This window comes from Salmo trutta, chromosome 8 (genome assembly GCF_901001165.1).
Source record: "Salmo trutta chromosome 8, fSalTru1.1, whole genome shotgun sequence".
Classification (NCBI taxonomy): Eukaryota; Metazoa; Chordata; class Actinopteri; order Salmoniformes; family Salmonidae; genus Salmo; species Salmo trutta.
The window spans coordinates 36466913-36484897 of NC_042964.1; the positions used below are offsets into that span (position 1 = coordinate 36466913).

Consider the following 17985-nt stretch of genomic DNA (forward strand, 5'->3'; position numbering starts at 1 on the left):
ATAAACTCCAATATCTACTGGGTGAAATACCACAGTGTGCCATCACAGCAGCAAGATTTGTGACCTGTTGCCACAAGAAAAGGGCAACCAGTGAAGAACAAACACCATTGTTAATACAACCCATATTTATGTTTATTTTCCATTTTGTGCTTTAACTATTTACACATCGTTACATTTTAAATGTCTTTATTATTTTGAAACTTCTGTAAGTGTAATGTTAACTGTTCATTTTTATTGTTTTTCACTTTTGTTTATCTACTTCACTTGCTTTGTCAATGTTAATTGGAGATGCACAAAATTGGAGAGAAATAAGCTTTTTCTGCGTATGGAAAATTTCTGCGATCTTTTATTTCAGCTCATGAAACATAGGACCAACACTACATGTTGAGTTTATATTTTTGTTCAGTATAATTTTGCAGCCATTCATGGGCAGTTTTGAATAAGTCCTACAAATAAGCATTGGATATGAAATGCTGCAGGAATCAAATATAATTTACATTTTAGTATTGTGGACATGCTAGGCAACTCATAAACACATATTTTCTAGAGTAAGATGATGGCAAGGATCTTCAACCAGTAGGCATAAACCACCTGAATATTGATATTCATTAGATTTCTCTTGAAAGTTTGGTGATTTTGAGAAACTAATTGTTATAACAAGAACATTTTCAAAACACCCAGCAATTGGGAAACACAGATCAGGGGTGGCCAACCCTCCTGAAGAGTAAGCAGGATTTTTTCCCCAAACCTATTTTAAAGTGATAGTGCACCCAAATTACGTGTTTGTGTCCTTACCTTGAATGTAGTATATGGACAAGGAGAACCACTGCCATCAACCATTAAAATGTCCTGGCCAAAATCTTGATGTAGCGGTAACACCCTGCCACACGTTGCACACTACTTTCCACCTGAGAACAGGGATTAATCCCTGCTTCCAACCTTCCCACCATTTCTAGCATTGGCCTGTCTCCCTATCTAATTTCATTACTGTCTGAATAAAGTGTCAAACCACCTAAAAAGTGTTTACATTTTTTTGCCATACTTTACATTTCACCCACCAAAAATTGCAAAGTAGCAAGTCGTCCAATTTTGAGTGTTCATTTAATGTTCAAAGCATTCTGAATACGCCTGACCTGTGTTTAAAAAACATATATTTTCTACCCTGGTCATAGGCCTAAGCCATGTCAAAATACATAGAATTGCAGGAAATTAGCTTTAAAATAGTAACATTTCCCCCTGTCTAGGAGTTGTGCCAGGGGGCAATGAAATTCACATAGCAAATCTCACTCCAAGCTTTCTTCAAAAGGTGGCAGCTGTGTCAAATGAACAAACGAAGTAGGCAGTGGCATGGTGTATTTAGCCATAGAAGCACAGTGACATGCCTCAATGCAGTCATATTGGTTGGTTATTGGGGGTGTGACTTTCAGTATGCTCTTTTTGGCCACCCATCCCATGAGTTAATCTGTTCTGTTATATTCCATCAAATCAGACTAAATGCACTGCTTGCTATGAATTTTATATGATGGTGTTCGCATGTTTACGTAAAAAGACTAATGGCCTGTTTGAAACACTGACAAGTAAAGAGCACTTTTGTTGTTGCTAAATCTAATTCGGTGGTCCTGGCTCCCCAGTGGGCCCACCCTTGCCTACGCCTCTGGTTAAGAAACATCACGTCAAATCTAAGGTTACCACAAATGATTGACTGAAGGGATATTTTCAGTCATGACCACTCCAGCTCTTAAGGTGGAGGTAAAGTCTAATCTTTGCACTGTCTATACCTATTACAGAGAGAAGAAGATAGAAGTGCTACCGTAAATCGACACTATTTACATTGCTTTGCGTCCACCGCCTGCTGATTGCCGGTAAAATGGGGCAGGGCTAGGGCAGTTCCATAACGCTTTGCCGAATCTGGAGCAGTTCATATATATGTGATTGTGAAACATAGAAATTACCACTCGATTAGACCTGGATTTGACATTATGGATCCCAATCGGATAATTCAAGCCCTGAAAGGGACGATAGATCGCAACCTCCGGATAGCGGCTGAAAACGAACTCAATCAGGTGGGTGGATGCCCAAAATAACTTTGTTGTTTTTGTTATCCGGTCAGCATGAACCAATTTCCAGAAAGGGTTGTCCGTGTTTATGATTTGGATCGCAATAAGGCCGTGTTTCGGGATCAATGATAAGTCCGTCTATAACTTATGTTTGCATCTCTCTGTTTATTGTGTAGGACACGAAACAGTAGATTGACATGTGATGTAACTGGCAACACAAACTGTTGCACCGGAGAACAATAGGAATGTGAGGGAGTGTGCGCACACTGTGCAGCAGTCCGGAGATGGGGCTGATCGTGAAACAATGTAGCTAGCAAGTGTCCGATTGGATTGTAATTGTAGACGTCACGCGCGAGTTGAAACGTTGTAACAATTGCAGCAATTTGAGCCAGCGATAGTAAAAGTTTACAATTTTGATGGTTCATTGGATTTGACCGGTGAATTCTAATCAGGACAAATGATTGGTGTGTCTGTATGAAATGCCTGTCAGTCAGTGATGCAACCAAGTGAAATTAGGAGCATTTGCTGGAGACAGAACGCTGACTGTTCTGCAGCGGAGGACCAGTTCTAACAGGGAGAGGAGGAGGGATAGAGGGAGATAAAGGAAGAGCGAGGTAAAGAGAAAGCATTCGGTACAAAATATCCCTCCTTTTGTAATTGTTGTTTGCTGGTTATATCTTTGACAGACCATGGCTCTTTTTTACTACCTTAAATCTGATAACTGGTCTGGCAAGCGAATAGGCCACATGCTTCACCTGCTCTGTATTTTCCTTGTTCTTCAGTTAGTATTGACCTCAACAAACAACCTGGGAATCCACCTCCTTACCCTCCGCTCTGTCGTCATATAATGGTTTTGACCACTGTGCTCACTGTGTGCTGTAGATGTGAAACTGACCGCTGAAGTAGTCAGGTGCTTGACTGTACGTGGTCCGATTTGGGTTGAGCTCATTTTAAAAGCAGTGTCTTATTTTGTGTGTTCCAGTCGTACAAGATCATCAACTTCGCCCCCACTCTGCTCCAGATCATTGTGTCTGAACAGGTGGAGTTCCCTGTTCGCCAAGCAGGTAAGAACCCTGCCCCAGAACATTACATAAAGACCTGCATCTGGCTGTTTTTAAAACATCACTGGACCAATGCAACAACTATAAACAACACTGATAATAGTCTCACTTTGGACCGATGTCCCGGACACAGATTAAGCCTAGTCCTGGACAAAAGATCACTTTCAATGAAGATTCTTCATCAAGCATGCTTTTTAGTCCAGGACTAAGCTTAATCTGTGTCCGGGAAACTGTCACATGAATGAATGAATTGTAAGGTAGAATTGTGTCAGTCTTGCCAGTCTGAGTGATCTCTGTTCGCCAGCGGCCATCTACCTAAAGAACATGGTGAGCCAGTACTGGCAGGACCGCGAGCCCTCTCTAGGGGAGGTGGTGTTCCCCTTCAACATCCACGAGAACGACCGCACGCAGATCAGAGACAACATCGTGGAGGCCATCATCCAGTGTCCTGAGTCTATCCGGTGGGTCCTAACCTCCTTTACCTCCCTTAACCCACTAACCCTTACCTCTCAGCCTGATACTCAGGGCAGGTGGTGCCCTGCTCTGGTCCTCTGCTCTACCTAGAGTCTTTGAAACCGGGTCACTTGACTGTATAGATAATCTGTGACTACAAGTGCCCAATGAAGAGGGATGGGAGGATCATTTAGTGATGGCATGTTATAGACAGAATACAATGCTGAAGTATGTGTGTGTATATTCTCTCTCCCAGGGCCCAGTTGACAGTGTGTCTGCGAGCCATCATAAAGCACGACTTCCCCGGGCGCTGGACGACCATAGTGGATAAGATCGGCCTGTATCTGCAGTCTCAGAACAGTGGCAGCTGGTACGGCAGCCTGCTGGCCCTCTACCAGCTGGTCAAGACCTACGAGTGAGTCAGCCAACCGGCGCTGTTTGTCCCACCTGAGGACCCGTCACTCTCACTAGTGATCAAGTCGTAACGATGTTGTGTTTTGAGCCGCCATTTTCAGTCCTAGTTTAGTAGTTCTAGTGTATAAGCTGAATGATATAAATGATTATTCCATTTACATTTTTCAGTCATTGCACCCAGCCTGTTGTCGACGATATCACGTCTGCGTGCTGTCTTTTGCTGATGTGTGTGTGTGTGTCAGGTATAAGAAGGCGGACGAGAGGGATCCGTTGCTAGCAGCCATGCAGATCTTCCTGCCCCGTATACAGCAGCTCATCACCCAGCTACTGCCTGACGGCACCATCTTCTCCGTCCTCATACAGAAACAGATCCTCAAGATCTTCCACGCACTCGTACAGGTGAGAGAAGGGACTGTGTGTGTAAGTGACCGACAGACTGACTGTGCGTGCAAGTGTATGTGACTGACTGCATGTGGCATGCGTGTGCACCTTTGTGTGATACTAATACCAGCGTGTCTCTATTCTGCTCCTGCAGTACTCCCTGCCTCTCCAGCTGATTAATAACACAGTCATTACCCAGTGGATGGAGGTCCTCAGAGCTGTTATGGACAGAGATGTACCCCCAGTAAGTTTAATTTCATCCTTCTTCATTGTGTAGACCTGCCTGCCGTCTGCGAATTCTTCGACCTCTTTTTATTGAAGGGGAGTAGCGAACCTCTGGTGTGTGTGTGTGTGTGTGTGTGTGTGTGTGTGTGTGTGTGTGTGTGTGTGTGTGGTTGCTAGGAGACGTTGGAGGTGGATGAGGACGACCGTCCTGACTTGGTGTGGTGGAAGAGTAAGAAGTGGGCCCTACACATCGTCACCAGACTGTTCGAGAGGTGAGGGGGCACGGGAGATGTATTTGTGTGTTGATGTGAATATGTTTGTGTGTTTGTGGCTCGTAGGCTTTTATTTTTCAGTCTAACCATGTTGTTCTGTACTTGTGCGGTAGGTACGGAAGCCCAGGCAACGTGACAAAGGAGTACTTTGAGTTTGCAGACTTTTTCTTGAAGACGTACGCTGTAGGGATCCAACAGGTAAGAGTTTGTAACACTCTAAATATGACATCACGCGTGTGTGTGGCAGTAGTCTTCTGTTTAGTCTGAGGCCGTACGATCTGATGTGACCTCGTCTGTGGGTGGTCTCCTTCAGGTCCTGTTGAAGGTGCTGGACCAACACCGTCAGAAGCACTATGTCACGCCTCACGTCCTCCAGAAGTCTCTTAACTACCTGAACCAGGGCCTGTCTCACTCCCTCACCTGGAAACACATGAAGCCGCACATGCAGGCGGGTCAGACAGACACCACTACACCTGTACCTCTGTGACACGTTAATAAGAATGGATTTGAGATATATATATATATATATGAGTGGTTTTCCATCACAAATGTGGGATTATGTGTGAAATTACACATTGTTATTACGGTGGTGTGTCTGTTATAAAGTTGTGACATTACAACTTTGGATTGAGTTACAGTATGTGGCAGGTGATGATCAAAGTTCAATTTGTCTAACCTTTATGTCAGCATTTAGATCAGCTGTTTTATATACTTAGTAATCGAGCTAATCAGAATACTGCTATGCTTCTGAAAACGATGTTACAATTCCACTTTTAGTAGTTAACCTGAGTGTGTGTGTGTACTGTGCGTTCCACAGACCATCAGCCAGGAGGTGATCTTCCCTCTAATGTGTTACAAAGACGAGGATGAGAAACTGTGGCAGGAGGATCCATACGAGTACATCCGCATGAAGTTCAGTGAGTACACACACATTCCTAGAACTCATTCAGTTTGTAGTTACGGAGGTAGTGGGACATTGTATGGTGAGTATACATAATGACATGTTAGATTGAAAATGTATGGCTTCCATAGAATAGACACAGAGTAAATTGTGAGCTCGGCTGGGTTTCTTTCTCTCTTCCAGATGTGTATGATGACCATGCCCTCCCTGCCACCGCCGCCCAGAGCCTCCTGTGTAAAGCAGCCCGCAAGAGGAAGGAGGTGAGTGGAGAACCAAACAAAAACTACCCAGCAGTCCTAAATAGCTTACTTTCCTCATTTCCTTTCCTTAACTGAGTCTTCTCTGATATGACTTGCATCACTGCTCTGCCCCCCCCCCCCCTTCCCAGGTTCTTCCCCAGATGATGGAGTTCTGCCACCAGATCATGATGGAGCCCTCTGCTGACCCCCGCAGGAAGGATGGGGCGCTGCACGTCATCGGCTCACTGGCCGAACTCCTCCTGAAGGTCAGCAGTGTGTGTGTCTCTGTACTTTCCCCTCTTGTTTTATGGCCTGTTTAGTTATCTGTGACTGAGTCCTCACTTCCTGTTGTCGTCCTGTAGAAGAGGGTGTACAGGGAGCAGATGGAGCTGATGTTACAGAACTACGTTTTCCCTCTACTCAACTCCCCTCTGGGATACCTCCGGGCCAGGGTGAGACACACACACGCGCTTTCACTCCAGGGCCCCTCTAACCCAACTCTTCTCATGGAGCTGAGACTGGGTGTGTAAGAAGATGTAGGGCGGCAGGTAGCCTAGTGGTTAGAGCGTTGGACTAGTAACCGAAAGGTTGCAAGATCGAATCCCCGAGCCGACAAGGTAAAAATCTGTCGTTCTGCCCCTGAACAAGGCAGTTAACCCACTGTTCCCCGGTAGGCCGTCATTGAAAATAAGAATTTGTTCTTAAATGACTTGCCTAGTTAAATAAAGGTTAAAAAAATTTAATGATGTGTGTGATTGTGTGTTAGCAGTTCTTCGATCTTTAAAATGGCTCCTTCCCTCTTTATACCTACAGTCCTGTTGGGTGCTACATTCCCTACAGTCCATCCATGTGAGTCAGAATGGTCTGTCAGTCCTGTTTTATATTGATTAAACATCCCCCTTCCCCTTTCTGCATTTCTTTACCCTCCTCACCCCTGCTATTTTACTTACTGGCCATCTTCAGGCTGGTGATCGTGTTGGGAAGCACCACTGCACATTTTGGTGACTGGAAGTGGACAGTGCTGATTTGTACATAATGTGGATCGGCTCCACGCTGATAGCGATGCCCATCCGTGTGGTATATAGATCAGTGATTGTGACCCTGTGTTTGTCTTCAGTCGTGCTGGGTGCTGCATTCGTTCAGCCCGCTGCGTTTCCATAACGAGTTGGTCCTGAGGAATGCGGTGGAGCTGGTCAAACAGGGCCTCGTAGCAGACAAGGAGATGCCCGTCAAGGTGGAGGCTGCTATCGCCTTGCAGACGCTGGTCAGCAACCAGGAGCAAGGTCTGAGGTTCACACACACGCATGGACGTGCACACATGCGTACACAAATGCACAAGCGTCGCTAGCACAGACACACACACACACACACACACTCTGAACCTTCTCTCTCCCTCTCTTTAGCTAAGGTCTACATCAGGCCCTACATCCGGCCTGTCATGCAGGAGCTGCTCCACGTCATCAAGGAGACAGAGAACGATGACCTCACTAATGTCATTCAGAAGATGATCTGCGAGTACAACCAGGAAGTGGCTGTCATCGCCGTCGACATGACCCAGAACCTGGTACGCCTCCACTGGCCTGCTCTACTGTTTAACAGTGTGTGTGTGTGTGTGTGTGTGTGTTTTGAGAGAGTCTTTGTATGTATACGATCTTCACCAGTATGATCCTACATTAAGAGTGAGAAGCAAGAGTGCATCTTACCTGTCTGTCTCTCTCTCTGTGTCTGTCTCTCTCTCTGTCTGTCTGTCTGTCTCTGCGTGTATGTGTGTAAAGGCATGCTTCCTATCTGGAACAGTTTGTGCATATATTATGACAACATTTTGTGACGTTTTTGTTTGATTGGTCTTCGGCTAGGGTTTTTTCGGCTGTTCGTGAACACTTTTCTCGAGGCAAGCCGACTTCGGTAGCGGAGAAATACTGCACCAAACATAGTTAGATGTAAAATTGTGTGACTAAGATCTCCTAGGAATGACATTTTTTTGTTAGATTAATTCAGACTATTTTGGCTACGGCGTCTCAAAATGGACAGACAGTACTATTGTCGCTCCCCCCCCCCCCCTCGTTTTTCAAGCGAAGGTCTTTTTTAAGCGAGCACAGCCAAACCGAAACACTCAAAAGCCTTCACTCCCCCTGCATATGTGTGTCTCCAGGCTGAGATCTTCACCAAGGTGCTACAGAGTGAAGAGTATGAGGAGAGTGAAGACAAGACAGTGATGGCTCTGGGGATCCTCAGCACCATAGACACCATACTCACTGTTATGGAGGATCACAAGGAGGTGAGACAAACTGTGTACTCACTCACTCACACATTCTACAGATGTACACACACACACACTCGCCCTATTCCAAATCTAGTCCCCTGAAGCTCCAGTTGAATGTGTGATGATAGGTGATTGATTTGCTCCCTCTCCCCTGCTTTGTTTGAACACACGGTGTTATTGAACATGCTGTAAATGCTATGTCAGACCAGGGCTGTGACGGTCATGGAATTTTGGATGGCGGTAATTGGCCAGCCAAATGACTGTGCTCTCCGTAATAACCGTGTTTCCTCTCCGCTCCTGACTGCGTGTGCCGCCATAGAAATAGAATGAATAGAACGGGCGTCCCCATTCAAAATCGACGATGGCGTGATGGGTGGACTGGCGTCCGTGGAGCCACGTCAGTTAACGTCATTTGAATGAACAATGTGCGTAACGTTAATGTCATAACGTGGTTTAAGAGTCCATGTTACCGCTGAAACACTCAACCGTACGAATGCCCTGCCGTTCTGTCTTGAGTCTGCTGTTCGTTCCACATTTTTCCGGTTACGACTGTTATTTTATCCATAACTGTTGGTTCTACGTTAATTGTTCCAGCCCCATGACAGATATTAGCCTGGGATCTCTTTATCTTTCTGCCTGTATCTTTCCTCTCCCACCCTCTTGACTGCCTCTCGTTCTTCTCGTTATCGTGTTCTCTCTCTTCCCCTCTCTCCGTCTCCCCTCTCTCTCAGATCACTCAGCAGTTGGAGGGCATCTGTTTACAGGTGATAGGCCTGGTGCTGCAGAAGCCCATCATAGGTATGGCAGGTGTGTGTGCTCACGTCACTGTCTGTTTTTGTGTGTACACACATGCTCATTTGTTTGCTGTGTGTCTATTCTTCTGTGTGACCTTTTGTGGGTGAGTGTGTGTGTGTGTGTGTGCTTTTCACACACACATTACACAATAACCATATTAATCTCACTTTCCTGTTCCATTGAGCTACCCCCGTCTTGTATAACACCTTGTCCATTTCCGTCGCACAATGAGCACTGTCTAATTACCAAAAGATGTTCCCCTTGTGCTTCCTAAATCCCAGATGACCAAGCACCATTCATGCCTGTAATTGGCTTGTGTGTGTGTGTGTGTGTGTGTGTGTGTGTGTGTGTGTGTGTGTGTGTGTGTGTGTGTGGAGACAATACAGCTCTATGTTAATAACCTGTATAATGGTAGTTTCCTTCAAGAAGAGTGGGGGGGTCACTGTGGAAGATTGTTTATCTCTCAAAGGGAAACATAAATTCTGTGATCTGTTTCCTCCTCTTCTCTCTCCCCTCCAGAGTTCTACGAGGAGATTCTGTCCCTGGCGTTTGGGCTGACCTGCCAGACCATCTCCCCTCAGATGTGGCAGCTACTGGCGGTGCTCTACGAGGTCTTCCAGCACGACTGCTTTGACTACTTCACGGGTACAGTACTGAGTCACTGGTCAACAGCCTGTTAGTGAGAATATTGGACTTACACGCCTGTCTAGGAGAACATTGACTATCACAGTGAATGTAATGTCGACTGGCATGATGGTGACGCTGATACAGGCCAAACATGCTGACGATCACGGTCTGGTCTCTTTCAGATATGATGCCTCTTTTGCACAACTACGTTACCGTGGATACAGACATGCTCCTGTCCAACCCCAAATATTTAGAGGTCATATACACCATGTGCAAAAAGGTGAGCGTGTGTGTGTGTGTGTGTTCAGGTAGAGTTTGATGAAGTGTCTGATGTTCTGACCTTTGACTCCTGTGCGGTAGGTGCTGACCAGTGATGCAGGTGAGGATGCAGAGTGTCACGCTGCAAAGCTGCTAGAGGTCATCATCCTCCAGTGTCGGGGGAGGGGCATCGACCAGGTGAGAGGGACCGCGAAGGCTTCTGGGTAGTATTTAAGGGTAGACGTGGTCCCAGTTCAGCCCAAATCAAGTTTCCACGGTCTTTCCATACCCTCAATCTCCCGTTGTGAGGGATGATTGCTATCAATATTGTATTGATTCTTCTCTCTCCACCCCCATGTGATTTGGCACAGTTGTATCTCTCTTGTTTGCTCTCTCTCGCTCTCTCCCCCCTTCCTCCAGTGTATCCCGTTGTTCGTGGAGGCTGTGTTGGAGCGGCTAACCCGAGGTGTGAAGTCCAGTGAGCTGAGGACCATGTGTCTGCAGGTGGCCATCGCTGCTCTCTACTACAACCCAGCCCTGCTCATCCACACGCTGGACAACATGCACTTCCCCCACACCCCACAGCCCATCACCGCTCACTTCATCAACCAGTGGATGAATGACACCGAGTTCTTCCTGGGGTAAGTGTATAAACTAAGCCATGCGCCCTACGTCCGACGCCCTATACAATACCCACTATAAAGTACACAGTGGATGAACAACGTGCCCTAAACCGTGTGCCCTAAATACTACTAGAGCCACACTGTATACGGTCCACTTCATCGACTATATTGTTAGTCATCACTGAGTCACACTGTGTTCTTCCTATAGCAGTGTAAAAACATAAGGGATATGCAATACTTATACCTCCTACAGTGCACTGTACATGATTTATTCACCACCTACCTGGAGTTCATTGTCTCTCTCTCCCTCTCTCCACTCCTCTCTCTCCCAGGCTCCATGACCGTAAGATGTGTATCATCGGACTGAGTGTTCTGATGGAGCTACCCTCCAGGCCGGTGGTGGTAGAGGGGATAGCGGCTCAGATTGTCCCCAGCGTCCTGCTCCTCTTCCTGGGGCTCAAACACCTTTACTCCTCCCGCCTCAACAAGCCAGACCTTCTGGCCTGCACTGGGGTACCGGAGGAAGACCAGAACGGTGAGAGGAGGAAAACGGGTGACAGAGGAGGAGAGGAGACAGGGCAAATGAGAGGGGAATGGGGAGAACAGGCAAGAGAGGAGAGAAAAGGAAAGGAGTGATGCTAATGCTGTTGAATCAAACCCGCTTCTTGGAAGCCATTGGGTAGGGCCAGGGATAATGTCAATGGTAGAAGATTAAGACACTACTAACCCTAGCTATGGATGTGGTAGGAATCAGTCCTCAGCTGTTCATGTGTGTTGCTTTACACATCTATGGTCAGGTTTCAACACCTCTGGACCTCTCTCTCTCTCTCTCTCTCTCTCTCTCTCTCTCGCTTGACTTCTCACTCTGCCTTCAGGTCATATTAGTTGCACTACATTTCCCTACATGCCGCGGGGCAGCTGTGCTGGCATTCCTCAGTCAAGTGTAAAGAACCTGGAGTTCCAGAATATTCAGAGTGCTTCTGGGGGTTGTAGTGTTGTTGTGCAGTCAGACACAAAGGTAGTAGATGAGACTATCTCAGAGGGAATGACTTGGAGTGTTCCTCTGTCACATTTAGTCTCCATATTCGCTCCATTTGAGTTAATTTACCTTCTGGGAGTATAGGAGTGTTATTGGGAACAGCAGGGTACAGGGAAGGTTAGGATGAAGGAAATTGTTATGCATGTTAGCTAAGCAGCTGTTACTGTAATTTGGCATATTTAAAATGGCATTAAGAAAAATTGTGCCTTTCAAAAAGGTGAAAGGTAATCTTTTTCTATTCATTCTGCTTTTCTGTCTGTCTGCGTGTCTGACTGCGTGTGTGTTGCGTCCACAGAGGAGATCCCTAGCGATGAGGACGAGGTGAATGAGAACCGTAACGCCATGATGCAACAGCAGACCTGCACACCCGTAGGCCACGAGGACGATGAGGAGGAGGAGGATGATGATGAAGACTACTGGGATGAAGAGGGGCTGGAGGGGACACCCCTGGAGGAGTACAACACGCCCCTGGACTATGACAATGGAGAGGACGAGTACCAGTTCTTCACCGCTGCCCTACTCAGTAAGTGGTTACCCATCTACACACACCAACTCATGTAACTCACACACACACACACACACACACACAGGAAAAACAAATATACATGCATACATGCACGCGCGCCCACACACACAGGCATCTAACCCTTACTCTATCCTGTGTGTACTATAGGGGTCCAGAACACTGACCAGCCTTGGTACCAGTCTCTGACCACCCCCCTCAGTGATGACCAGAAGAAACAGCTGCAGGAGATCTACAGCCTGTCCCAGCAGAGGAGGAGCACCGCCACCAAGGGCCAATGGTGAGGCAGAAGAGAGGACGGGGGGGCCAATGGGGAGAGAGGACGGGGGGGCCAATGGGGAGAGAGGACGGGGGACCAATGTGGGGGGAGGGACGGACAGAGGGCCAAGAGCCAATGGGTTGGGAGATGGTGAGGCTGAAGAATAAGGATGCAAGGTGGAAAATACAAAATACAACAGTAAAAGGTTGTTGATTTAAACATGTATTTTGACAAGTATGCTGTATTTTCCATTCCGTTGAGTCCTAACACGGTGTCGTGTGGTTTCAGAGCTGTAAGAGACATGGCTGGAGGCCTGGATAGAAGGAGGTGTAGCGGCAGAGTTCTGGCCTGATCTGAAGTGGATTTAAAAGACACCAAGAACTGTTTCAGTCCAGATCAGATCTATCTAGACTTTACTGATCCCACCAAGACCGGGCCATCTAGAACCATAACTGAACTGGGTGGAGACCCACCAGAGACCATAACACCAGGACTTTACTCTACACACTTTACGGTTCACATCCCAGACCGTAATTGGACCACACCCACCCCAGAGAGAGTGTGTGTGTGTGAGGTTGATATCCTGCTCTGTATCACTGACCAGCGAATTCATCTTCCAGTACAGTGCAGTCCTTGGGTCTGTAACTGTGTGAATGTAAGTATTGTACACAAAATCTCTGTTCCTCTATAGCCTGACGTTTGTATGGTCTCGAGAGGACTGGGCAGATGTCCTTGGTTGCCATGGCATCAATCAGAACCATGTGTCAGGTAGTCTGAACCAAGGCTGTGGTGCTAATGGACGGACGGACGGACAGACAGATGTGTTTGGGGTGAAGGGTTAGGGGTCAGTGACCTTTGACCCATGGGGGGGGGGTTCCTTTCACACTGATGAATTGTAATAGGGGGCAAGATGCTGGGAGGAGAGCTTTTGTTTGTCTTAGTTTTTGTTTTTTATAACTGTTTTCATTTAACTTAAGAAAATCATAAATGTTCATGTAACATCTAGCCCTGTGTTTTTTCCTGTTATGTTACTATTGTGTGTGTGTGTGGGGGGGAGGGGGTAAGATTTTATTTTGATTTCACATAGAGGATATTGCGGTAGCTGAAACATTCCATCTTTGAACATCCTCTTCCTGCTCTGTTGAATCAATACTAGGTCAGAGTTCACTGCTGCGATCAATCCTCATTTCTAAAACATCCAGCTCAGTAACACACAGATGGATTGAACAACTACTGTACCATCATGTAGGTTAACAGTATCAGCAAATACGTTTTCATAACATCATTTACAGGCTTCCCTCAGGGCCCTGTTCAAATACTTCAAAAGGAATTCCTCCCTTCCTCCATGGTTCTGACACAAGACAGAGGGCATAACATGGTGCGATCTGGCTTTCACCAGTCTACCAACTATCTGGACTTGGGTATCAAATTCAAATCACAGCTGGGAATCTCTCCACGACCGACAGTTCTTTCTCTCATGTCCCCAGCTGTCCAGAAAGAGGAGCCGACTGTGGAAGGAGTCTCCACTGGAATGTTAGAGATGTCCAAATACCACAGGGCTTCTTTCGGCATTTTATAGTCAGTATTTGATTCTCTAGTGGGCTCTGCTTGCAGGATTGGTAGTCAGATCCTGATGTTTCAGATGGGACGCTTGGATGGGTTTTGGTGCGGCAACGGCGCTCTTGCTCTCCCTCTCTCTCTCTCCCTGTGTTAGTATTCTGTGCGTGTTCGGCTGCAGTTTGTATGTTCTAGCCCACTGCAGTTTCTACTGAAGACTGTGTGTGTGTGTGTGTGTGTGTGTGCAGGACAGTAAGGAGCAGCCAAGCGTTGAAGAGCTGCCGAACTCTGTGGGCGGTGAAACCAACATAGGGTTTGTGTGTTATTTGTTGTCGACTAGTGTCTGGAGTTGTTTCTCTCCAGAAAATGTTCTGTTGCAATCTGCCTCTGCAATTAAGCACTGCAGTGAATTATGTTCTCAAACAAACACCCTCCCTCTCTCTCTCTCCATTTCTATTGGTCTGTGTGATAGTTTTATGTAGGTGATGTTGCGTATACCTGACACTTCCAGGCCATGCTAGGATGCTGTTACACTAATCTGTGAGAGAGAGAGACAGAGTTAACTCTAGTCTACTGCCCTGGTAATAATGAAGGGGATTCTCTGGCCCCTGTGTCCCAGTCAGGGTGCCTCTCCTCCAGCCTGCCTGGTGGCCTCTTTCCCCCTGGGGAGCAGAGTGGAGGTAATGGTGATGGCCATAGACCCTGGTGTGCTGGGCAAAGCTAATCAGATCTGATAGTGGTCTTACTAAAGCAGAGTATGAGAAGGGCAAACAAGGGCCGAGTCAAAGAGAGAGACCTCGCTGCAGTTCAGCAACCAAATAACTTCAGCTCACAGTTAAAAAGTGAGCTGAAGTCTCCAGCGAACTATTGAGTGGAGTACTGTGATGTGTGTTTGTTCTCTGGGGCAGCTAACTGCCTGTGGTCTCTGCAGTGTGTGCCTCTGTCAGAATCATTTACATGGATGGATGGATAGATGGATGGGGTAGGCAAAGTTCAGGTGAAGTGAATGTTGTGTCATGTGGTAGTTCCTGCCCTTTATAGCCATCCAAAAACACACTCACACAGAGAACTCTCCTGCATTGTGTGTGTGTGTGTCCAGGGCACACAGGGACCGTCTCCACACGCCAGTGAAGCTGAGACAGAGATGCAGACTGACAGTGCTGACTGTCTCTATCGGCCCTATATATATATATATATATATATATATATATATATATATATATATATATATATATATATATATATATATATATATATATATATATATATATATATATATATATATATATATATATAAACAGTTCTCAAGTTTCCCAGGTGCTGGTCTCAACTTTTAGGGAGCATCCACAAACAGTGTAGCCTCCCTATTAAACTGGCCTCTGCTAAGAGGAGTGGACTTCTATGGCACAGGTTGAAGCGTGCTGCCTCGCATTGTAACAATACAGGGTCACTGGTTCAAGCCCCATTCCGGCTGACTACTCCCCCTCCCCCGCTGCATTAGTAATGGGATATTTGATTCCTAAATGGGGGTCTTGGCTACTTTGCAACCCCTGCTCACACACCAGTTAATTGCATTTGCTTTGGTAATGAGGGAGTCTGATTGCATATCATGAATCATGCGCCACTCTCCTGCCCTTGTGCCCCTTCTACTTGAACCCCGAAGGGGTTTTGAAAGAGAGCGGTTCTCCAGTTGGGCTGGTCTGTGATTCACTGTCAACTTTCCTGTTCAGAGGAATAAGGCAACCTCAGAGAGCGTTCCACACGCTAAAGAACTTTATTTCCAGAGGACATATGAGATGGTTCTGTACAGAGCAGAGATGTGAATGAATATATGAATAAACCCGCATGAGATAGAACCAGTAACGGCACAAGAGCAATAATAGACTATAAGGAGATAGTCCTTTGCTGATGTCACTAACTACCACGTAGCATAAACTACTATTAACAACTAGCAATAGTAACAACCAACAGTAAATGCACACGTTTCAATAACATCACTCACCGTTGTCCACTTGGAGAGAGACTGAGGAGGCTCTGACCTGAGCAGGCAGGACTCTGGTATCCTGTCCCCAAGCAACCTATTGGTGGCCTGATGGCAGAGGTCACTGGAAGTTTGGGTAGACCGTTTATGATCCCCTAGTCTCTGGCACCATCAGGTGATGGGTGGAGTGAGCTTCATGAAATTAGAAACCTCACAGGCAGGAAAATCCATAACAGGTTTAGTCTGACGAGTCCATCCCAAATCTCTTCATACCTGAGTAGTGGTACCATAATCATCTCTCCTCCTAATGAGTGACTCATCCTCAAGTACACACCTGTGAGATTTAATACCGCCTCGTGCTGCGATGGGTCTGGCGGTGACATAACTACCAAGCAGGCTCGTTTAGTGGCAATCAGCCACCGACCTATAAGCCTAAGGTAATGAAATCAAACGCTATTGTAGCAAGAGAGAGGCCCACACTCGCCTCCAACATGTCACCGTATCATAACCGATGGATGACGGCTATTGCGGTCGACACGCTCCGTCTCCCACAGGAATGTAGGCCTGCCTAGCCCTGCTGAGCGCTGCGGCAGTTGGCGAGTGCACCATGCATTCTGAAGGCAATTAGCGCACAGAACGCCAACTTGAACACTCACAGATGCACCATTCCAATGGGGGGGAAAAAAACAAGCAAATTAACGAGGCAAAACCGTTTCATTCTTTATAGTCGGCGAGACCACAGAGAGCAGATGTTTGATTTTGGTCCCAGGATGGTGAGGTGAATATACGGTGTGCAGCAATGTTCCCTCAAATGTTTTCCGGGCACTGAGCAAATTTCAGGTCTGCTGAGCGCAAACATTGACAATTCTGTACAGCTTCCAGGGCGTTTACTGGGAACACTGAGGCTGTACCATCTTTAAGTTACAGTTTTAACAGTTCCCAAGTAGGCTACTTGATCATAATGTAGGCCTACCAGAGAGGCCTGCCATAGAAAACTATAGAGAAAATGCATCCCATAACATTTTAACATGGAAATAGCTGTTCTATCATTCAGCCGACAGTAGCAGCCAATGTGTGGTGTTCAATGTCGAGACTTTTGAAAAAGAACACGCAGGGCTTGACATTAACCTGTTTATCCACTTGTTGTTCAGACAAGGTGACTGACAATGCTGTTGTGTTGTTTTGATGCAAGTAACCAACACAAAGAAAAATGCATTATTATTCTCATACCATTACTACAGAGAATCAGATGAATTATGCTACACTCTGCCTATTGGCTACTTAGATTAATCAAACCTGTCTCAAAATACAACACTGCCCCTTTAAGACAAAAACAAAAGCTCTTTACCTGACTGGCTTTTCAAAAGTGTCTAGAAATTGACATGTTTTGTGCTCTTGTTGGAAGCAATCACTCCCCTACTGCTGACTACAAATAATCTATAACTGGGCTACTAATTCACTAACTAGCAAAGGATATGAACAAAATATGCATGTGGCTACATGCAGCTCTTGCTTTGATCTCACAAGTTCATCTACTCATGACTGCTCATGCTGTAAACACATTCCAGTTCAAAGTAAACGGCACAGATCCATATATGGCAATGGTTAATTTGCATATAGGCCTACTGCAACTCTGATTGTTTATGCTGCTCCGGCTGAGTAGTGCTGTCAGTGCAATAGAATCCTACTCCGATGCGTTCTGCCTACAACAAAATCTCTTGCATAGTTTATTTTGTTTCAGTATGTTGCTTTGAAAGTGGCTAATGTTGAGTCGATCACAATTGCAACTGTAAAGGGAAGCGTTGATAGTGTTAACAGGAAATACTCTAGAACAGTGGTCAGCAACCTTTTCTGAGTCAAGATCAACATGCATGCCGAGATCTACCGCTCAGATTTTTTTTTAACATGACTTAAAAAACGTAAGCCTATGCAACATTAAACCAACATTAAACCAATTAAAAACAGTACTGTAGCAATGAGGTTTGTGCAGAAAGCTATAGGCCCAATACAGATCACTGCATATTGGCTTTGCTTTAATTGCCCTGCCAGCGCATTGT

At 46.1% G+C, this 17985-nt stretch overlaps 1 protein-coding gene across 4 annotated transcripts; it reads left to right on the forward strand.

The window, feature by feature from the left end:
• Positions 1–1849: 1849 nt before the first annotated feature.
• Positions 1850–13395, forward strand: LOC115198803 (importin-8). 4 transcript variants are annotated; one of them, XM_029761089.1, is made up of 26 exons: positions 1850–2063; positions 3040–3121; positions 3423–3579; positions 3828–3986; positions 4228–4384; positions 4521–4610; positions 4769–4863; positions 4977–5061; positions 5177–5311; positions 5681–5780; positions 5948–6024; positions 6153–6269; positions 6366–6455; positions 6817–6852; positions 7121–7286; positions 7407–7567; positions 8156–8281; positions 8998–9073; positions 9581–9706; positions 9871–9968; positions 10049–10144; positions 10367–10587; positions 10902–11104; positions 11904–12131; positions 12282–12411; positions 12679–13395. In XM_029761089.1, coding segments are annotated over exons 1-26 (3096 nt in total). In that variant the 5' UTR covers positions 1850–1979; the 3' UTR covers positions 12680–13395. The 4 variants fall into 4 exon arrangements, with proteins under 4 accessions (XP_029616949.1, XP_029616951.1, XP_029616952.1 ...); XM_029761091.1 differs by having other exon boundaries at positions 8998–9064; XM_029761092.1 differs by lacking the exon at positions 6817–6852.
• Positions 13396–17985: the final 4590 nt, after the last annotated feature.